Below are 24,008 nucleotides of genomic sequence, written 5' to 3'. Positions count from 1 at the left end.
CTATAATGACTGTCTCAGGATTCTCTTGAAGAAACCACGAAGTACCAGGGCAAGCCAGCTGTTCTGTAGGCTGGGTTTAACTACTTTCATGGCCTTGGTGAGAAATCTAGCTTTCAAGTTTATGAACAGGCTGGACCGATCCATGAATGAGCTTATTGTTCAGATAGTAGATCCAAGTCGTAGCTCTGTGAGGTACATGTCAAAAATATGGGATCACTGGTATTTGTGCCTTCATTAGCTCTATTCTTCTGTTGTTGCTGTATATAATGTGTATATATGAATGTGTGATGTTTTTATTGATCTGTGTTCAGTATTGTCTTCTGTGGGCCTTGAGCCTGTAATAATAATAAAGTAATTCATATGGATTCCTTTTACAATGTTTTAATGTAGAGTGGATATAAAAAGTCTACACACTCCTGTTAAAACAGCTGTTTTTGTAATGTAAAAAAAATTACACAAAGATAAATCATATCAGAATTTTTAAACCTTTAATGTAAACATAATAACCTATGCAATACCCCTTAAACCTAAAGTGACAACTTTTTTAGAGATAAAAAAAAATTGCATAACGCCGGATTTACACAATGTACGATTTGGCCCTCTACGAAAAAATTTGTGAATCCTAAAAGATTCCTCAGATCCTAAGCAAAAATCTGAAGTCTTTGATCGTTAGTTTGACAAGTTCGCCAGCAGCCGATTAATGACCATTGCGATCAAATTTTATTCTGGATGTGACAGAAGATTTGGAGCAAAGTCCTGCAGTGTGGCTTCTCCTACGACAACATTAAATAAAAAAACATTAGGAGCGCAGGACCTGATGCCACCACTTGCTCAACACACATAGTACTCCTCTTTTTTTCCAGATTTCTTTTCAAGAGAAGCCATGATCAAAATTAATGCTAGTCTTCTAGCCACCATTTCTAAACCACATGTAAATGCAGCTCACGTAATTGAACGGGTCACGGATTGAAAAGTCTTCTTGCGTGTTTAACAGCCTTGCCTTGACTGCAGAACAGCCTGACATCAATGACAACCGAGATCGCACAGTGTGACATGGTTCACAGCGGGGATCATTTTAAGCAACAGTCGTAATAAACGACTATTATAAATCGAACAGTGTGCATGTAGCTTCAATGTTCACACCCTTTTATAAGTAGTTATGTGTCTGTGTTCAGATTCAGAATTAATAAATCATCAAGCTCATGTGAAATAGTACACACCAGCCTTCACCTGAAGTGATACTGATTAACTCCAAATAAATCTCAGCTGTTCTTGTAAGATTTTTCTGACATGTTCTTGGTTGCATGATACAACAAGTGCCATAGGCGGCCACAAAGAGCTTATAAAGCATATCATTGTTGAAAGGCTACAAGAAAAAAATCCAAGGCATTAGATGACATTATAGTGACATTATTAAAATTAGGGAATCCAGGGTGGCAAAACACAAGTCTTTTCTGACTAAAAAACAAAACATCCAAGCCCAGCTAAACTTTGCAAAAACATACCCAGTCTCCCCAAACCATATGGAAAAATTTGTTATGGTCTGATGAGACCAAGATTGAATTTTTTGGACAAAATTTTGAAAGGTATGTTTGCCGTCAAATGGGCCGTGCACAAGAAATGCTCTCGCAATTTAACAGATATAGAACGTATTTTTTTTTTTGCAAAGATTGGGAAAATATTCCCAACTCAAGATGTGTCAAGCTGATAGGCTCCTATCCAAACAAACTGAGTGCTGTAATAAAATGAAAGGGTACTTCAATTAAGTAGTAGTTCAGGTGTGTGCATCCTTATGCAGTAACTAATTCCAAGTTTTTTATTTTTATTTGAAATGTGTCACTCTGAAATGGTATGGCAGATTATAATTTTTACAATAAACATGCAAATGTTCTGATATGATTTGATCTGATATTATTTAACTTGTAATAATTAATTTGAGCTCATTGTTTCTGCCTAAAATGTATACATGAAGTTATCTAACTGCATGATTTGTATATGTACATTTCTGAAATACATTATTACTTGGTCACAGTCACCTCTGATAACAGATCACTCCAAATTATAATGTAGACATAGCCTAGAAATCTAGACGCACCCTAGTGGCAGCAAAATTATTTTGTAGCCAGTGTGGTCTAGCAACTCTCCGTTGACTTTCGAGCTGGAAAAACCAAAAACTGGTCAGGCCAATCAGATTGTGTATAGAGTCGGCGGGCGGGCTTACCATAATGACGACAGAGTTGCGACGGTTCACTGCTACTTGAAAACAAAGAATGGATGCTGCTGCTGCTAGCGAACAGCGGTCTTTCGATTCGGCTTTGGTCGCGACTCTAGAGGATTTGAAGTTAAAGTTTTCTTTGAAACAAGAACAAAAAACGGCTTTGCTCTGACTCTGTCGCTTTGACTACGTCACCTTCATCATTCCTCTGGTTGGGTGTAGCCGCTATCCTATTGTGTGCAGAGGGAATTTGAAAGACAACCATTTATCCAGCCCCTTGGATTGAGGCATGCCAATGGAGAGTTCCCAGACCTAACATCTTGATGTAGGTTGATGTGCTGCTTTGAAGCAGCATGTATTGTGAAAAGCGCAATACAAATTTAATTTAATTTAATCTTTGTTTTTTTTTTTTACATCAACAAAAGCCAGCTGTTTTCACAGGGGTGTGTAGATTTTTTATATCCACTTTACTTGTTAATTAAATACACTTTTACAAGATGGACAAAAATAATGAGAGAATATTAAAAATAGCTTTATTTTTGTTCCGAAGATGAACAAGTCTTATGGCTTTGGAACACTATGAAGGTGAGTAAATGATGACAGAGTTTTTATATTTGGCTAAGCTATTCCTTTAAGGGCGTTTTCACACCTATAGATTGTTTGTTTTGTTCCGAAACAGATATCTAATTTGTTAAAATTTTTCGCTTTCTTAAGGCAACCTTTCAAAGCATAAAAAAATTTGTTCACGCAAGTCACATGTAAGTACATCTGTCCTCTTATTGGTCAGAGAATCCTCTGCGTCATCCATCAAGATGATTGACAAGTTTGCTCGGCAAGCTTATTGTAGCTTTATTTGTAGCTGTCGAGACATGCAAAGTAACACTATATGAATGTAGCTGTCATTCCTGCTGTTAAATGATATACTACATTTGTATTAATACTGCAGCAAACTCAAACGCGCTCTCTCTTGATCTCCCAGCGCTGTCTAGAGATTAACTGTGTCAAGAAGACACACGCAAACACTAAACTCTATATTTATATATATTTTATGTGTTAATTTTGTAGTGGTGTGTTTGTTGTTTTGAATGAGGTGATTATTGTTATTTGTGTATTAGGACCTCCTTGAAAACGAGATGATGCATCTCAAGGGGTTAATCCTGAAGAATAAATTTTTTACTACTACTACACGAATGTTATAATGCAGCTAGAGCAGGACTCAAGGCTTCATCGGGACAGCATTCTCACACGGAGAAGTGCAACTACACAACATTTTAAGATGAAGCGGTGTTCTTTTGGTTTTTAACTGTGGTAACTAATATGCTCACTCACAGAATCAGACACTACTGCTATTTATATAGCACTTTTCCTATTATGAATTATAATACTATTTGGTTCACTGGCCCGTTGGGTCGGATTGCTTTCACACTTCAAGCGAACCGCCCCAGTGTTCATTTGCAATCCGGCCGAGACCACCTCGTTCAGGCGTTTTTGGAGCGATTGTTTTGACGTGGATCCGAGCATGATTGCCTTATTCACATATTATGTCTAAACGAACCGAACCAAGAGAGAAAACGCACCAGTTTCCGGAATAAACGTTCTGGTGCGAAAGCACCCTAAGAAATCTATATTAAGTTCTACATTGATGGCCATTCAAACAGATGGGTAGAAATAACACATTTTGCCATTTTAAGCGAAAGCACTGGGTTGTAACAACTGTTAAACCCGTGCTTTACAGCATGTTTTGGGCCTAACATGTTCAGCAACAGTGTTTATAATTATAAAAGATCGTTTCTCTCATTCAGACTCACACATACCTGAGGGGTGTTTTGACATCCGTATCAATATTTACTGTGAAGTACTGCCAAGTGTCACGAGCTACCAACTTTAAAATAGCTGACTTGATTTTTGGCAGTTAAAGAAAGACAGACAAAACAGGTCAATAAAAGAAGAAAAGCGAGACACTGACAGTGTCATGTTTGAGGGGAATGAAAAGTCATAATCAATGTAACTCTGTTTCTCTGCCAAAAGAAACATCAAGTCCCAAAAGGCTGCCAGCTGTCAAACTCAGCAAGAGCGCCACCTGGAGGACACCAACAGTAACCGCAGCATGTAGAGGCACTTAATGCACTGTAGACTGTTAAGTGTAGTTGTTAGGAGATGTTTTGTATTGATGTAACCTACATGGTGTACATAAGTAGGGCAAATATTACCTTTGGCGTCTGAACCCTTCTGTGGTGTGGCGACTCTTAAGAAAATCTGTTGTCTCCAGGAGTGTCTCCGGCTACGTAATGGACTGTCATCCCCAACGACACACATCGCACCAGGACTGGACAGGGCTGCCACGTCACTACACACACACAGAAATACATAAGCATATGCATCTATTCACAAATATACACAAACACTGACAGACACAGTAAAAGGGAGTCACAGGCTTCTGTCAGAGTAAACAGCATATTTAATTTGATACGAAAGCCCATTTCACAATACCAAACACAATTTCAAATCTGTTTAAAAGACCAAAGATGGAAGGATTTTCAGAATGTAAAAAAGAACAGAATACCTCTTCCTCTGAGAGTCACAGGTATCATCACTCTCCACTACAGGGGCCAGAAATTTGAGGAAATTTGGAACAGAAGAGGAGGAGTGTAATCTCGCTCTAAAGCCACTCAGCCCTGATGGACTGAGAGATAGAGCGTGAGAAAGAGAGAGACAGAGGCCACAGAGTAAAGGAGTGAGACACAGAGAGTCACTGAACCCAGAACAAAAGCGAACTCTAGCATGCACTTGTTGGAGCAGAACTGAGAACACACTGGGGTGATTGCACATTTGTGCTTAATGTGTGGGCAAAACCCTGTGGTTTATTCATATTATAATTAATTAATTATTATAATATAATATACTTCTGTAATAATGCTGAAAATTGTTATTATTGTTAACAACAACTAAAAACTGTGTTCGATAATTAAAATAAAGTTGAAATAAAATAAAATATTAATATTGTATGAGAAACTAAAAATTCTGTAATAAGTTAATAACTGAAATAAGTTTAAATAAAGTAAAGCTAAAAAACAAATGGTAATAAAAATGCACATAAAATTACAAATAAAAATAAAGTGAAAAATAAAAAAGCTAAACACAAAATAGCAATAAATACTATCAAAGTATATAAACAGTACTAAAATAAGACTTTAATAATGCTGTTTTTGAATTAAAAATGATATTCCCAGTACTGAGACTTGATTTCATTCACCTCGGAATTTTTGTATTTTATTTTTTATGTTTAGACAAAATAGAATCACATTTTAATTTTGGGCATTTATTGGTTATTGGCCATAACATGAAAATAATAAATGACTTATCGATATCAGTCAGAATTTTTATATCGATGCAATCTTAATCCTTTGGAGAAAGTTTATAAAGACAAACATTAACTGATCAAATATTGAAAGTAAACTAAAATAAATAGGGTAAGTTTTTCTTTATGTTGACTTTGAGCCATTTACATTGATGTTTATTTTTTTGGGCAAACCTTAATCTATGCACCAGATTCGGAAACAACAGCATTTTTTTGCCTAACGCAATTAATTCCCACAGGAAACTGACGGTATTTTATTTGTTTTATTAATTTACATTGATCGAGGCCGCAGTACTGATGTAGAAGAGAGGACTAACAGGCCACATCATGGTAGTCTCCTGCGTCCTCAACAACCAGGCTTTTAGTGCATTTAATTTTGAGTGAAAATTTGAGTGAAACTCCCCATTGTGCTTTCACAAACTTTTACACAGAAAGCACAGAAAATTCTGAGAAAGACAGACATTAAAACAATTTTATGGGGAAAAAAGTACCCTGACCTATTTGTGAATGACAGTAGAACAAAGAGATGACACAGACACACACAAACACACACACACACACACACACACACACACCTCACCTCCGCTTGAGGGGCCGGGTGGAAAGATCATGAACAAAAGTATGAGGCCTCAACGGGCGTTGACACACGGGAGAGGAAGAAGCCGGAGGGGAGGAAGGACTGATGAACATACAGAAAGGATGGAAAAGAAAAAGGAGGGTGCAAAGGAATACAAAAGCAGAGAAGCACAGAGTGAAAAAAGTGGAGCACAGTGAACTGAATTCACATTAAAGATTTAAGAAATGCTATGATGTAAAAATAGGAAACTTCCACACACCCCCCTCACATTGATTGACAAAATCTGTCACTGTGATGAACAATCAAACAGACTTTGAATTTAACAAATGTTGTACATATCTGTACATGTAAAAAATTCAAATATTCAACTTTTAATTCAGTTTGAATTATGTCAGAGATTGGATGTACAACTAGTAAACACAAAACTTAAAGTAGGCTGGGATAAAGTCTATGCTTCATATAGAAAAATATCATAATATAGATCACACTTTTGGTTTGCAATTTTATTTATTTTTTTATTGGGCCCGTTTACACTTGGTCTCCATGCATTTTTACTGATAGAATAGACATCCGTTTTGTTAAAATCTCTTACATTTACACTTGACCACATAAATGTGTCTCCGCGCAACAAACATAAATCCCATCTTCAATACCTGCAGTCGACGATGCGAGTTCACGTCAACAAAAGCAACAGATATGGGCTGTAATTTTTTTATCATCAGCTAATTTCAAGATCAAAGACTGCAATACGAGAGAAAGCTGCATCAGCACTCGTAAGATAATTTAGTCTCACTAATTTTAATGAAGACGATTGTTTGTTGAGCTCCAGGACACAACGCTGAACTTTCATTTTCATTTGCGGCAGTTTGTGCGTCGGCTTGCTGAAGAGAAAGGGTAACACTTTAGTTTAGGGTCCAATTCTCACTATTAACAAATTGCTTATTAGCATGTCTACTACTAGGATATTGGCTGTTTATTAGTACTTATAAAGCACATATGTCTTATTCTGAATGACCATATTCTACATCCCTAATCCTACCCAATTAAACAACTATCGTACTAACTATTAATAAGTAGTAATTAGGATTTTATTGAGGCCCAAGGCGTAGTTAATAGTGAGAATTGGACCCTAAACTAAAGTGTGACCGAGATAGGCTACTCATCTGCAGCGAGTCATATTGCTGTAGCGTTGTCATATGTGACTACTAAGAGCCGGTAGCCTATAACACGCTCTCACACGTTTATTTTTTTTAATTATTTTGGGAGGAGTAAAATTTACATATGTGGCTTCAATAACCAGATGATTTGTCCAGTTTCTTCTGGAATGCATATCAAACCCCCTCCTAAAATGGTTTGAGTGATCAGATTGAAATCAGTCTAAAAAAATGTTTTGGGGGGCATTTACACCTGGTCTTTTTACGATCTAATAGCTATTTGATGCATGAAGAGACCAGATGTAAACGGGCCTATTGATGACATTTTATTCATTCCTGAAGGGAACTTTTGTCTTTATGGTGATTACATTTAATGTTTGTGCTGCCGCCTTGACCAAAAGAGTACAGAATGACGCATCAAGTGTGTGACACCAGTGATTTGTCCTGGCGCTCTGAAGAGAGTAAAATAATAGCAAGTTGAAAAGAATGGTATAATACAAACTTTTTAATGAAAAAAATCAGCTCTGCATTAACACTAGCAGCTGTTCTTCCACATAAATCACTGCCTATTCCTCTTATTAAAGTTCAACAGGCAATATTGTCAGATACCACCAAAATAAAATAAGCAATTCCCCCAACCAACATGGTACTAAATGAAAAGATGGAAATGTATGCTTAGAATAAATAATTCAAGTTTTAAGAGCTAAAGCTTAAAAAAACACAGTATCGGCTGATCAAGACTACATGAAAGCTTTGGCTGTAAAAAACCTGTTTGGAAAACTGTCCTGCGTTGGTTATTAAATTATCAGCTTTTAAATATGTTTTAATATTAATTTATTTTACTCATGATTATTGTATTGTACGGTGGCCGAGAGGTGCAAAACAAATCACAATTATAAAAACAAAATAACAAATCAGAAAACACAACGACAATTCAGAAAACACAAAAACAATTCAGGAAAACACAACGATAATTCATAGAAAACGGAAAAGGTAGGTACATTTTGAGAATGGCAAACTTGTCGCTGATTGGACGAGACACCTGTCAATCAAGCTTTACAGGAAGTAAGAAATTTGTTATCAACTTTGTTTTGCTAAATGCAAAAATGTAACACATTAAACATTACTTTGAAGAAGGACATTCACAGGCACACAAGCACATTTGCACACACACGCAAGGTCTATCGTTCTCTCCCTCTCTGCCGTGCGCTACACGGTTTGGAGCTCACGAGCTCGAGATTCCAGGAGATTTGAACTAATTTGTGGGCATCAGGGAGCCGCTATCAATATGCGTGGAACTTTCGGGAGACTTGGGATGTCTGCATATCACTCCATAACTATCTTTGGCATGTTGATGGGTGCGATAAACTTAAGCCATTTGAGCACAAGCTCATTTTAATGTCGTGGTATGTTGCCAGCATGTCCACAATCACGGCATATGTCCTTCTTCAAAGTAATGTTAAATGTGTTACATTTTGGCATTTAGCAAAACAAAGTTGATCACAAATTTCTTACTTCCTGTACAGCTTGATTGACAGGTGTCTCGTCCAATCAGCGCCAAGTTTGCCATTCTCAAAATGTGCCTACCTTTTCCGTTTTCTATGAATTGTCGTTGTATTTTCTGTATTGTTATATTTTTTTTCCTGATTTGTTATTTTGTTTTCTGAATTGTTATTTTGTTTTCTGAATTGTCAATGTATTTTCTGAATCATTATTGTGTTTTCTGAATTGTCGTTGTGTTTTCTGAATTGTTATTTTGTTTTTATAATTGTGATTTGTTTTGAACCTCCCGGCCACCGTAGTATTGCATATCGAACATTGCATTATTTAACAAGTTATCTCATATCGCATTTTTCTTAAATATCATTCCACAGACACAAACTAAACGTATGTACAATAAACAAAACAATCATCTAGCTCACACACACACTGTCTCACTTGCTCTGGTGTGGGGAGTCTGTGCTGACGGAGTAGTGTCGGACCAGTTTGGGCTTGGTGGCAGCAGTTGGTTGTAGAGGAGGGAGACTTAGCTCAGAGGACGACAGTATGGGAGAGTGACTAATCGTGCTTGCGCGTCTCCTGAAACCCTGAGGCGGGCTATCAGGATCCTCCTGACCTCTCGCTGAGCCTTCTAGATGCTGCAGATCCCCGGTGGAATTGTGAGAGCGGAGTGGACTGGAGGTTAGGAGAGAGCAGAGGGGCTCCTCCAGTGACGTTTCCTTAAAAAACAAAATAGAAAATGTCAACAACTCTGATGGAATAAATCATTCTTGAAACAAAAATGCTTGTAAAGACGATTTTTTTTGTTGTCCGTTTGTCGTGCAGTGTTCGTGAAGTGTACAGGGGGAAACGAGAGGCCATTAACCTCTCACACATTTCACACATTTACATTTACATTTATTCATTTAGCTGACGCTTTTATCCGAAGCGACTTACAATTGCTATATATGTCAGAGGTCGCACGCCTCTGGAGCAACTAGGGGTTAAGTGTCTTGCTCAGGGACACATTGGTGTCGCACAGTGAATTTGAACCCGGGTCTTAAAATTGAACCCGGGTCTCCCGACAGGCAATCGGATGGTCGGATGAATTTCTGGCATGTTAGAAATTTTGGTCGCTCCTCGTGACTATATAGCACAGTTGAAGCAGAGCTACGAACTGACTGGCCTAAACTCAGTGTTTTTCCCTCACTGCGCCTGCGCTAAAACAGAAGTTTAACCATTTCATCTTTAATTCACCAATAAAGAAAACGAAAAGAGGGAGATGTTCCATTTCTGTAGATATCAAACTAGCAACAAATTACTGTTGCTTACCTCCAGTTCATGTTGCAAAATGGATAAACCATATTACCCACGTCTTCCAAGCCACCTGTGATGTAGCTACCGTACCTCTTTTATTAATTTGTTAAATGCTCATGTTAAACAAGCTGTTTTGAATTTTCATTGATGACTGATTATTACAGTGACTGGACATAGACTGTTAATAGTTTTAATTATAGGCCTATGAATCATTGTAATCAACCTAAATGTTTTTAGACAATTTTCAATGAGGAGGAGTAAGCTTCTATCTAATCTTCGCGGCATGTTGGTTATGCGGGGATGCGCTATAAAATTATTGGTGGCAAATTAATTATATTAGCCTATAAATTTAATAATAAAAGTAGGCCTTCCCTAGAAATAATAATACAATAATAAAAATAATAATTTAATACATACATCGGAAATGCTAAATACTCTTGATATTAATAGCTGATGCTTGTTTTGACAATATCTCTGGATACACGATATCATGGTACTGGCACGGGGGTCTATCGCACATATTTCACACGTATAGAGCAGTCAAGTCACAGCTCGATGATCGGACCGTATAGTGTGAGCACATAAAACGCGAGCTTTGGCTTTACATCGCATGCGATCTACTCGTTCAGTGTGAGTATGTAACCTTGCTGAAATCGCACAGTGTATGCCCGCCTTTACAGAAGCAGCATTTTGACTGAACCACTTCTTCTGCTGCATGAGATGAGAGAGCACTTTTAGAATTTTTGAGGTCAAGAAAATCTGAGTTTGCGATATATTTCTTCCTCCATTACTGACAAACGCTTGTTCTGTCTGGATGTGCTTAAATCCACAGTAAGGGCGCGTTCCTGTCCTGTCACATATCACACATGTGCACTTCAATAAGAAGACAGAAAGCAGGTTAATGTGTTTACATGCTGGGCGAAATCGGCGAAAGAGGCAAAAATCTAACTGTGGCTATCGGTTAAGGTTTACTCATCCGTTTATGACCTTACCCCAGTAAATGAAAACGGGTTAACACGTTTACATGATCACGTGCATTGTCGGCTTTTTAAGCATAATGGGTTTAGAACGTGCATGTAAACGCACTTACTAAAGACTTGAGTTATGATGCTGAAAATTCAGCTTTTTCATCACATTAATAAATAACATTTTAAAATCTATTAAAATAGAAGTTATTTAAAATCGTAACAATATTTCACAATGTTACTGTTTTACTGCAGTGTTTTGCAGTCAAGTCATTTTTGCAAATTTGATCTATTTCTGCTCTTTTGCAAAGTAAATGGCCAAATATTAGGATATTTTGCCTATTTTACATCCTCAACAAAATCATCCCAAATTTATTGTGAATATTCAAAATATTGTCCAGTCCTAAATGACGATGTGACAGAAAATATATTGATGATGTGAGTGCTGTGCAGACCTGATATGTGCCGTTCAGTGTGGTGGAGCTGGAGGAGTTGCTCTCTCCTTCACTGTTCTCCCTCTGGGATTTGGACTTACTGCTGCCCTATTACATGGAGTCATACAATCTTCCATAAATTATATTCATATAGATGAACAGTATCATAGTTAAGTTATTTTTGTTCATTTGGACCTATTGACGCTGCAGCACATTTCGTGCTACACAAACAAGTTCTGCATTCTTTGAATGTTAGATGCACAAAAAATGTAGAGGAGGCCAAAATGTTCAAAATGCATAAAATGTTTGCATACCTTCCAGATCCCCTCCAGTGATTCGGTGAGGGACCTTTTGGCTCTAGTCTTGAACTCCTCCAGACGCACACGACTGGAACTCGTGCTGCTTTCAGCATTCACAGCAACCTCCTGAGAAGTCAAACACATTAATGTATAAAGTATTGTATACGAACGGGCACCCACACCCAATACTGCAATATCCCAGCTGTAATATTCAAGTTTGTAACAGGCTAACAAAATGGAAACATTCATATGTCCGTAAGGATTTTAATGAATTAAATGGTCGTGTACCTTTTTTGTTTGTCCGTTGTGTGTGTGCGTCTTTTGTCTGTCCTCATACAGTCGTCTAAGACATGACACAACCAACTCATTCTCTTCCTGATCTGACTTAGGCCTGGCTTTCTGTTTAAAAACACAAACAAAGGTTTTATTTCTCCAAACTTCCACAAGGTGGCATCAGCAATCTTACAAATAACACTCCTGGTTAGTGGGAAATGTGACCAACAGAGAGCAGAAGGAATTTACTCAGCAAAATTACTCAAAATGTATTGCACTATTTACACAAAAGCACAAATATCAACTAGTCTGAGCATTTTCAGGTGATCAAAACTTTTAAAGATATCTAAAAGTTATGTGAAAACAGGGGCATATTTAAATAAATTATATTATAATCGATATTGTAAAGACAACTTTCTGTTTGTTGCACCCTTAAAGGTGATATTAAATTTTAAACAATTATCAAGTAAAAAAAACAAATAAACATTTGACGCTCTGAGGATATCTGTCTATTCAACAGGTTGATAAATATTCAGGCGTTCAGGTTGACTATGGTTTCAGGATGCTAGACTAGTGGACAAACTGGTTTAATTTATAGCAGTCACACCCTCTTAACAGAAAAGCACACATTCCTTGAATGCCACACTTTAAGGATTTGGCACACACTGGTAATCCAGGGAACCAGGGAGCTAAAGCGTATTTGTGTAATGCGTTATAGTGGTTTTAAAATTGAAATAACTCACCATGGTGCTCTCAAACACAGCTGCCTGCTCCTGATTATCCAGACCTGCCAAATGCTTCTGCAGTTCCAGCTTAGCTTTGGATGGATGTAGACCTGCACATAAATACAGTGTCATGCCAAGCACAAAGTATGCACTGTTGCAGCCCGCAGAACTCTGAAATGAAATCTGGGAACTAAAAATCTGTTGTAACCTCCTAATTCATGTTCTGAATAAACAATTGATCAATTCTGCCATCATTATGGTTAAGTTGGGGTGTTTATAATGAATAATTCACATAAACGTAATTTAATTCCAAACCGGTAAGATTTTCGTCCTTCAATGGAGCACAAAAGGGAATACTGTATTTAAAAAAATATATCCGACTGCTTTTTTCATAAAATGAAAGCATATAGTAGTGGCCAAGCGCCAAAAAGCCTCATAAGTAGTACTATAAAGATACTATATACAGATTTTTATGATTTTTTTTAATTGAAAGAAATTCAGCAAGGGCACAATCGATCAAAAGTGACAGTAAAGACCTACAAATTGTTGCAAAAAATAAATCTATTATAAATCAGTGCTGTTCTACTGAACTTATTTCTATTCATAAAAAAAAAAAAAACATTTCCACAAAATATTAAGCAGCACAACTGTTACTGTATGAACACTGATAATAAGATAATTGATCAGCATATTAAAATTATTTCTTCAGGATCATGTGACACTGAAGACCGGAGTAATAATGCTGAAAATTCAGCTTTTCATCACAGGAATAAATTACATTTAAAAATATATTCAATAGAAACATAATTTAAAAAATTACTGTTTTAACTGTTTTTTGATCACATCAATGCAGCCTTGGTGAGCATAAAAGACTTCTTTCAAAAACATTTAAAAAATCTTATCGACCCCAAACCTTTGAACAATAGTGTAGTCAATGTATGGAAAAAAGAAATAGGGACATTCTTTCCAAATATCTCTTTTTATGTTCCAAGGGGAAAAAATAAGTGCTGGTAGAATTTTACTGTTTGGATGAACCATACCTTTAGAGTACAGGGAACCAATAATTCCGCCCCAAATAAATATGAGAGTGTGCACTAGAACTTTTGTTACGCTGGACCTTTGACAGGTGCAAAACATGAAGAGATGCAAAAAGAAAGAGAAATGGGCTGATACGGAGATAAAACATGATAGACTTGAGTGATATGACAAACAGTAGACATCTCACCCTCTATTCTGTCACACAGTTTGTGCAGCTGCTGCAGGGGGCAGCTGTCACACTGCTGACTCTGGGTCCTACTGTTCTGCTGAAGGGCGGCCACAGAGAACGCCTGCTTCAAAGTTAACATGATCTCATCCACCTGAACATGAAAGAGTGATATTCACACAGAGCAATTCTGAGCATCTAAAATTGACAGTTTGGACACAGTTTAAAAAACAATAACTGTATCCTGTGGAAATATTCTGACTATTTATAGTTATAAATCTCATGAAGGGATTGAAATAATTCATTTTCAACATGATGTCAGTTCCATTTGGCAAGACCACCAGTTATTGATTCATTGTATTTTTGTACATAAACTGAAAAATAACATTGTTCTCTGTGCTATAACACTAACATAATAATAATAATAATAATAATAAATAATAATACATTTTATTTGTAACACACTTCATATTAAAGCAAAATCCCAAAGTGCTACACTTTTAAAAACTAACCAAAATTAAAAATCAACCAAAAGATCGCTTAAGGCCACATTTAAAAGCATCCACAGCAGCTGGGCAGAAAGCCCAATCTCCCATAGTATGGAACTTGGTCCTGGGGGGTGAAGGATTACAAATTTAAGAATAGGTTTAAGATCTGCTGATCCTATTTTCTTTACATAACATCACATAAATAAAAACTAAGGTACAGTAAATTGAATGTAGCATTTAATGTTATAAATAATGATATCAGAGTTATCAGCAAGAGAGTCCAGCCAATCCTGTTTTCGGTATTTGTCAGATTACTGCTCTCTATCGAGCCTGTCATTCCTGTTTCTCTCTATTGTAAGCAGATTACTGAAACTCTTGGTAGCTTCCGTCTCAGCAGGAGAGTTCTGCCATTCCTGTTTTTGAATCTCACTGTTTGAATAGTTATGCTGAACCTGTATACGACATTTACATGCTTTGTGCAAGATTGTCTCCACCTCTATGTAAATCCCTCCCCCTTGAAAGGTATAAAACACTGTGCTTAAGCTATTGAGTTAGACTTGGATGACTACAGCATTGCAACAGCAAAGTCCTCAATAAAGAGTAACTCCTGCATTGAAAGATATCCCAGCATCTCCTGGTCTTGGAAGGAAAGGTTTCCAACAGTGGTTTCGGGAGATATGCTGAAACAGACGGAGGGCACATGTAGATGTTTGTGGGATGAGGAGTTCCTTGAGGTCCCTGATGTGTGAGGAGGGAGACCTTGTACTCAATCCTGAGTGAGACAGGAAGCCAGTGAAGTGATTTGAGAATGGGGGTGATATAGTCGTATTTGCGCACCCTCATCAGGATCCTAGCAGTGCTGTTCTGAATGTACTGCAGCTTCTTAAGAGTTTTGTCAGGGATCCCGATGAGGAGAGCATTGCAGTAGTCCAGTCTGGAGGAGAAAAAGGCATGGACAAGCTTTTCTGCATCTGCAAGAGTAAGTGTAGGACGGAGTTTGGTGGAATAAGGAGGTCTTACACAGATGTACATCAAAGTTCAGATGAGAATCCATTTTAACACCCAGGCTGGTGACCGATGTTAAAAGTGGGATATCCTGGCCAGAGAAATGAATGCTGGTAATGTCAGATGTCCGGACCTGATGTGGGGTACCGACTAGAATAGCTTCCGTATTTGAGCAGGAAATTTTGCTTCATCCATGCCTTTATCTCCTCCAGGCAGGTGGTCATAGTGGATGATGCAGCAGAGGGAATTTGACCTGAGATAGAGTTGAGTGTCATCAGAATAGCAGTGAAATTAAATTCCATGCCGGTGGATGACACTGCCGAGGGGGAGCATATAGAGGATGAACATGGTGGGGCCGAACACAGAGCCTTGAGCGACACCACAGGTGACGTTGTGTGTCAAGGATTTAGCCTCTCCCAAGGCAACATGCTCAGTTCTCCCAGTGAGTTAGGATTAAAACCAGTTATAAACAGAGTCATATAGACCGATAGTGGAGTCTAGACGATGGAGGAGAATGTTATGATCCACAGTGTCAAACGCTGCAGTCAAGTCCAGAAGGATGGGAAGAGATGGGGAGCCAGCGTCTGCTGTCATCAGCATGTCATTTCTGACCCTGACCAGAGCTGTTTCCATGCTGTGGCCAAAGCGGAAACCAGACTGGAATTTCTCAAACAAATTGTTTTGTTTTAAATGGACCTGAAGCTGTGCAGCAACTACTTTTCCCAGCACTTTGGAAATGAAAGGAAGGTTGGAGATGGGCCTGTAGTTGGCAAAAACGTCTGGGTCTAAGGTGTTTTTTTTTTTGGGAAGTGGTCTGATGACAGCAGTTTTCAGTGTAGCTGGAACATGGACAGCCTGGAGGGAGTGGTTGATGACCTTAGTAATCATGGCACTTATGACACAGAGGTTAGATTTTACCAAGGCTGTGGGAAAAGGGTCCAGGGCTCAAGGACATGCCCAGCTGTCGTCCATCTTCCGCAGTTCACAGGTGTAAGGGACTGAGCGCGAGAAGGTGACAGTTCTAGTTTTGACAGGGGTGAGGAGATCTAGGAGACTGCTCAGAGATTAATTGTACAAGTCAACCGACTCACGACTGAAGAGAAATCAGCAGAGGAGAGATGCTGAAGGTCTATGGTCAAGATGTCAAGGTTAATGTTTTTCAGGTCCATTTAGCAGATTTGACTATGTTTTTTGGTGTGAGCAAAGGGGGAGTGGCAGCTCCATTGAGATGGCGTTGTGGTCAGACACACCCAGATCATACATCAGAAAGTTGCAAATGGGGATGGAGTTTGAGATTACCAGGACAAGAGTATGCCCCCTGGAGTGTGTGGGGACATCAACATGTTGTTGGAGGTTAAGATAGTCCAATAGTTGCAGAAACGCAGCAGCAAAATGACAAGAGGGGGTGTCTACATAAATATTATAATCTCAAATTATTATAATGTTGGCAGAAGTGGTGCACATTGTTGTAAGAAGATCATGTATCTCTGAAATAAAAACTGAGTTTGTTTTGGGGGGCCGGTAGATAAGAAGTATTGTCATGCGAAAAGAGGGTTTACATTTAAATGCAAGGCATTCAAATGGGGACAGTGTAGGCAGAGAGAGGGGGGACAGATCCAATATATCGCGGTCTGCTCAGAAGTCCACGTTCTTTAATGGCTGCAACGCACGTTGGAATGGTGCGGTTGTTAAGATTCAGTGGCTGCGAGATGGAATACTTGAACTTCATGCCGGTCGCCGAAAGGTTTAGCCTGGAGCTAGCCGTTGGCCAAACAGATGGAAAGTTATCAGGCACAGCGAGAAATGGTCCATAACATAGCAGTGAGGTGCACGAGTCATGGAGGACTAGCTGGAAGCAGCTGACAGAGGAAGCGGTCCTAGGCTCAAGGCCAAACTGCATCAGGACAGCTGAGTGGCTGCCCCAGGAATGTGCCTTGCAGTAGCAGCACTGAACGACAGGAAAGTCCAGGTAAAGTCCGACGGAAGATAACCAACAATCAGCCGATGTTAGAAAAGATAGTGATAGGTGAGTAGACCGCGTTCAATTTAAAAACAATCCGTGCAAAATAATCTCCAACATACTTAATAGTTCCTTTCTGATGTTTCATAGCACTTTGTATTTTCAACCTCACTTGACTGAAAAAGACCATTATCAAATATCCTAATTTTTCTGTCCTCTCTAAAGGCACTAATCTGAGTAGGTTCATCAGATGGAAACAATGTTTTCATCCCGCCATCTATTCATTCATGGTTCTCACCAGAGCTTCGTTAGCACACTGGAAAACATAGCAAACAAACTGGCAGCCTCCGCATTCCACCGACTCCCTGCATATGAAGCCAAAATGGTCCACGTGACGAATACCCTAAAGAAAGAAAAAAAATTAATTAGGGGGAAAACAGAGCCAAGGAGCCACTTGTAAAGGGTCAACTAGACAACTACACTACTGTTCAAAAATTTGGGGTCAGTAAGATTGTTTTAATGTTTTTTAAAGAACTGCATTTATTTGATTAAAAATACAATAAAAGTAATATTGTGAAATATTATTACAATTTAAATGTACTGTTTCCTAATATATTTTCAAATGTAATCTATTCCTGTGATGGGGAATCTGAATTTTCAGCCATTACTTGTCTTCAGTGTCACATGATCCTTTAGAAATCGATTTGCTGCTCAATAAACATTTCTTATTTATTATCAATTACTGACCCCAAACTATGGAATAAGTTTATAAATACTTTTAACATTGTACAACTTTTCATATTGTTTACCACCCACTACCAGGCAACAATACCTGATTTGGAAAATGTTTAGATGCTATGATGCAGCATATGGATAATAATATTTAGGAAACAGATTTAGACAAGTTGCAAAGACAAAGGGGTGATTTCTTTACAGCTATGTTAATTACACTAGGAATTCAGCTAGCTTGAGGTCTTGCTCAATCATGCCCGATTGTTGATCAGATCTCTATTTAACTAAAAGTCATTATGTAGGCATAAGATAATTAACTGGCCACAACAACAGCTTAGCATCAACATGATGAAACAGACCTGAGAACAGAAGGAAATCTCTTTGAAGCTCTTCTCTATGGCCACTTTCTTAGTGTCGGGACTTACAAGAAAGATCTGAGAGCGCCCAATCTGCAAAAGACAGACATACATTAATAAATTAATGTGCATGTGTAGATAAAAATGATGGAGAGAGTGAAAATCTTCTTTCAAAGAGTAAATATATGCATGTTTGCTCAATAAAGCCATTAATGATAGCTCTTTCTGGGAGGGATGCTGACCAAATGATGTCAGAGCTGAGGTTGTTTCACAGTGTAAACAACATGTTTGAAATTCAAATCAGTGTGTGTTGTGTGTTTTGGGTTTCACCAGATGACCATGCACATATTTGTTCTGTGAGACAAGACCTCTGTACAACCACTATATTATTTGACCCGCCTACAGTTTTGCTCTGTAGTATAACAGATGAGATCATAACTTCATAGTTTTAGATACAGCAAGCATTTATTCATCCAGGATATTCATTGAAGAGCTGGATGAGAGAGAGATCTTAAAATAAAACGTTGTGTTGTTGCTTATTTTCTCTGTTCACCCTTTTAAGTTTATTTTGCTATAATGAATGGCTGGCTACACATTAAAAAACAATAATACTTTAGGTACTGTTCTAATTAAAATACAGTTTACTGAATCAAAATTCATTGCCATATGAACATCAAGTCAGCAAGTGTCGTATGTTCATTCAGAAACAACTTTGATGTAGAACTGAAATAATTTGTTCATAAAACACTCTTGTCACGCTGTATGTTTGCTTTCTGCGTGCAGCCAGGAAACTCGTGTTGTCTTTGTGACGAGAGAGTCCATTATAATAATACATCCAATTCAGACTTCAAACTCGAACTCGGCTAAAACATCATTTATTTTGCAGCACAGCCACTGAATAAAGTACAGGAAACACTGCTTTGATTTATGGGCAAATGCTATCCTGTTACCATAGATAGGATCACTGACTTCACAACTTTAGAGATCATTATAAACATAAGTGCACACTGTGACCATTTTTTCCCCTGTGGATTATACCTCATAGTTTCTCAAAAAACAAAATTACACAATAGCAAACACATCACCTCACAATAGATGTGACTTCCTTATCAAGAAAAGAACAAACAAATAAAACTGGAACAGATTGACCACAAACACAATTCAGTATTTTTTTTTAAATGCCTAACTTTGACGCTCGTCATTGTTGCCATGTAATTTCCTGCTGAGGAGCTGACAGCTTCCTCTCAAGAGAAACAGGAAGTGCTGATCGGATCTTGGAGAGTGCATCTTTTAACAATATATTACTCAGCACAATCCCCATTTTAACTCTGTGTACCTTTGAAACAATCGACAACAATATAAAAGTTTGCAACCCCTGTGGATTGCCATATAAATACAAACCTGTCCATGTGCACTAATAAAACTACATCAAACAAATCATGAATTTATTGGTCTAACTAGCTAATTAGAAACATCATGAAATGGGTTCCATTTTGGGACCTATTTTGTTTTCTATTTATTTGAATGATTTAGGTAAGGACATTCAAGCAAAAAAAATTTATGCTGGCAATAATATTATTATTTATACACTTGCTCTATCCATAACACAGGTGGTGCAAGAGCTTTAGGCTGCATTTCAGTCATTGCAAACTGCTCTGGTGAGCTTAAAATTGGTTTTATATTCACAGAAAAAAGTAATTTAAGTAATTGATAACCTTAGCATTTCTACATCTGATCGTAAAACTACTGAAAGGGAACCATCTTACAAGTATTTGGACATTTGGATAGACGATAAACTTTTTGCTAATTGTCTATATTGCTAATCTAATCATTCTCAAAGTTAAGATTGCCTTTTATTTTAGAAATAAATCTAATTTTACTTTTAATACCAAAAAGAAACTTGTAGAAGCTACTTTCCTAACTATGACTATGGTGTGATATTATACATGCATTCAGCCTCCTCCATCTTAACAAGCCTTGATTCAATGTTATTACAAATGAAAAATCCCATACTCCTCATTGCATTCTTTATGAGATGGTCGGTTGGACATCACAAACCACAATACGTAGAAAACGGCACTGGTACATTTTTATCTATAAAGCAATGCTAGGTAAACTTCCAGCTTATCTCTGTACCCTTCTTTGTCTTAGTTCTGACAGTTACCCGCTACGTTCTTCCAAGTGTTTGCTTTTTAATGTACCTTGAGTTTTAACACAAATGGGGAAAACTGCATTTTCCTACCACGCACCCTGAGCTGGGAATGGAATAATTTGCAAAAATATCTAAAACTAGACAAATTTGTCTATTGGTGAATTTAAAGGTATCATAAAAAGAGTGTTTTTGTTGAGAGGATACATGATCTAATATTACTGTTCTATTGTGTACTTGTATTTAAAAATGTTGTCTTACTGTCTGGCCGATAACTTGGCCAGGTCTCTATTGTAAAATAGATTTTAATCTCAATGAGACTTCCTGGTAAAATAAAGGGAAATAAATAAATAAAATGAAGGTCCCATACAATTTGATTTAATGGTGGTAAAAATCAAGTTTTTAATGCGGTTCATAATGTAGTGTTTCTAATATGCTTTAAAGGGGTCATCGGATGCAAAATTCACTTTTACATTGGGTTTGCATATAAATGTGTCTTTGCAGTGTGTGGACACAGCCACCATACAAAAAATCCATTCACTCCTTTTTTTTTTATCCTCAAAAAGCCTAAACACTCTCAATAATCAAGCCGTTTGGATTTTCTGAGCAATCTGATGTCATATTGCTCCTGCTCCGGCCACGACCACTGACGGACTTCCCCGTATTAGCATATTACCACCCTCAGCCATTTGTATATTTCCACCAAGGCAGGTTGCCAATCCAACACTTTATGTGTCTTAAGTCCCCATGGAAGAGAGGGGTGGGGTGAGCAGTTGCTTATTATCATTTAAAGAGACATGCACCGAAACAGGTCGCTGTGAACAGAGCTGTTTTTGAGGAGGTAAAAAGGGTGTTGTTTTACACAACCATTGAGGAATTTCAGCCAAAATATGTTACAAACTTTACATGAAGACCCGAAAGAATCATACCAACTTGTGAAAAATGGGCATCCGATGACCCCTTTAAGACAAATCATGTGCAAACTCATAAGTCAACACCATTGCTGAGTATTTTATCATCAAAACTGCAGTGAACCAAAGACAGTCTCAAAAACATGGTTTGAAATCACTGGTGTTTCTTATGTCACAAACTGCATTGAACCATTAGCATATCATTGACTAATCTGAGAAGCAGGGGAGTCTTAAGAGAAGCCAGCTATCTGTATATTTTTCTGCTGGTATGAAGTATAGCGGGTGAATTATCTATATGATATATATAACGATGTTATGATAAACTGTCTATAGGCCTTTCTCCACTGACGTTCAATGATGTTCAAAGTGTTTCTATGCTGATTTTTTAGAAGGCAGACTGAGATGGCAAACGGGAACAATATCTAATGATATTAGTTACAGTTATGTGTCCACCGTTGTAAAGAGCAATACCATTGTGCGTCATTCACTACAGTAACTTGAGTAAAGTTGAGAGGGTGTGAGTGAGGGGAGGCGGGGATCATTTGCATATTCATGCATCTGCTTATACTAAATGAAGCAAGGGTGTAGAGTTACATTCAAGCTATTTTAAGGCACGAAGAAAACATTTTTTACAGAAAAAACTTTTAAATATGTAATTTTGGTGATCAAAGATGAGTTTTAAGGGATACAATTATTGACTGCATGGGGACTCTAAACAGTGTATTGTTGCTCTGCCTAATAAAAGCACCGGCCAGCTGAACATATTTATTTTAGAGGTCTGCTACCCGACATGAGCCCGCCGGGGGCCGAAAAACTCACGGGTTTCAGGTCGGGTTTGTGGTTTATGTATAAATAGCTTTTGTTCGTGTCAAAGGATGCGTCTAGGGATACCGTCTAGAGTTCTTTAAATCAACCACGGAGGACGTTAAATGCCAGTTTGAACTTTATTTTCATTTCTCCCAAGCCAGGAAAGTGCAAGGTGCTCACAGGTGCCAAAAATATAAAAATTCAAAAAGAAAACACTTAAGAAAAACTTCAATATACAAAAACAAAAACCTTGGAGCAGGTATCACAATTCAATCAGAGCACTCAGCAGATACTGCACACACTACCACCAGCCATAGACTTTTTGACCACTTCCTGTTGTGAGAATTTATACACATGGGTACAACCATTTCTCAGCAATTATAACATGGGAAAATATTAAAAACCATAAACATGTGTTAAAGATCAAGTAACCTCATTTCCTTCAACACACACATTTAAATACACAACACCAACTTCAGTTCAACACTAATTATAGAAAGTATAATTACAATTAGACATTAATACCTTCGTCAAACCAATTTCACCCCTTACCCACCATACTTGGTATCTCCCACTCCCATGATGCAACACAGCACAGGTACAAAAAGCATGACAAAAGTCCATTCTGGTCTTTTACTCAAATCAAGATGGCCACCACCATGTATGCTGATACAGGTGATAGTCAACAGTTTGTGAAAAGCTTAAATGTCCACTGGGTTAGTGCTCAGGTGGCCAGCCTGAGACACAACAGTCTAGTTGTAGAAGTATGTTTATGTGACAATGTGTGTAAGCCATCTCTTCCTTCCCTGGTACATCAAGGTAAATAAAGAGTCTTTTACAAACCCAAGTATGAGGTCATGTGTTTCGAGAAGGGCTAACAAGGGGAACACAGGGAACAGAGGGTAGCTCTGTGACAGTTCGGAACTAAACAAAAACTATAGGTTTGCGTGGCATCTCCGGTGTTGTGACCAGGAGACTATGAGTGAACAAGAGCACATGAGTAAAATAGTTTTAAAGAAAAAAAACTGTGCGCAAACTTTGTTTTGAAGTTTGAGTTCCAGAGGAATGAATGTTCACCCAGAAAAGTTTCAAAATGGGTAAGTATATGCTTTTATTCTTTTGCTTCGGAATTGATTATGAGTTAAATGATCTTGGGTACAGGTCGGGTTCAGGCTACAGTTTAAAGCCAGTTCTACTCTTTAATATCAATTTTGAACACTACAGTTCAATAGTTTGGGGGTCAGTATGATATTTCTTACTTTCATTCAGTAAGGATGCATCAAAAGTGAGAGTAAAAACATTTATAATATTACAAAACAGTTCTATTTCACAGGAATACATTATATTTTTAAATATATATAACAGTTATTTTAATTTGTTATAATATTTAACAATATTATAGTTTTATTTTTGAATAAATAAATGCAGCCTTTGTGGAGCATAAGACTTCTTTCAAATAACATCAAAAAATCTTACAGACTAAATTTGGAACAGTAGTTTATGATTTGAAAATAGTTTTCTTTTTTTTTTAAAGTGTAGTGCACTTTATTTCATTACAACATATGACAATTGGTTTGATATTTTGTGATGTAATGCAATG

At 37.6% G+C, this 24,008-nt stretch overlaps 1 protein-coding gene across 13 annotated transcripts in view; it reads right to left on the bottom strand.

The window, feature by feature from the left end:
* tbc1d1 (TBC1 (tre-2/USP6, BUB2, cdc16) domain family, member 1) overlaps positions 1 to 24,008 on the bottom strand; it is a 67,577-nt gene that overhangs the window by 20,504 nt on the left and 23,065 nt on the right. For 8 of the 13 annotated variants that reach the window (XR_013195395.1, XR_013195394.1, XM_077204965.1 and 5 more), the window contains 11 exons: positions 18,545 to 18,634; positions 17,752 to 17,856; positions 14,022 to 14,154; positions 12,815 to 12,906; positions 12,087 to 12,197; positions 11,814 to 11,924; positions 11,521 to 11,607; positions 9,243 to 9,523; positions 6,154 to 6,252; positions 4,779 to 4,898; positions 4,426 to 4,562 (listed from right to left, as the gene is read on the bottom strand). Coding sequence is in view for 10 of the 13 variants with exons in the window: in XM_077204965.1 (XP_077061080.1) it covers positions 4,426 to 4,562; positions 4,779 to 4,898; positions 6,154 to 6,252; positions 9,243 to 9,523; positions 11,521 to 11,607; positions 11,814 to 11,924; positions 12,087 to 12,197; positions 12,815 to 12,906; positions 14,022 to 14,154; positions 17,752 to 17,856; positions 18,545 to 18,634 (1,366 nt within the window). In the remaining 3 variants the exon portion in view is untranslated. The remainder of the gene's footprint in view (positions 1 to 4,425; positions 4,563 to 4,778; positions 4,899 to 6,153; positions 6,253 to 9,242; positions 9,524 to 11,520; positions 11,608 to 11,813; positions 11,925 to 12,086; positions 12,198 to 12,814; positions 12,907 to 14,021; positions 14,155 to 17,751; positions 17,857 to 18,544; positions 18,635 to 24,008) is intronic. The other 5 variants (XR_013195396.1, XM_077204968.1, XM_077204967.1 and 2 more) reach the window with 1 other exon arrangement.

This window comes from Siphateles boraxobius, unplaced genomic scaffold (genome assembly GCF_051911475.1).
Source record: "Siphateles boraxobius isolate OS27281-9 unplaced genomic scaffold, OSU_SipBor_1 53, whole genome shotgun sequence".
NCBI classification, from domain to species: domain Eukaryota; kingdom Metazoa; phylum Chordata; class Actinopteri; order Cypriniformes; family Leuciscidae; genus Siphateles; species Siphateles boraxobius.
The sequence above is the reverse complement of the archived record's forward strand: the minus strand, read 5'-3'. Positions and strand labels throughout refer to the sequence as shown.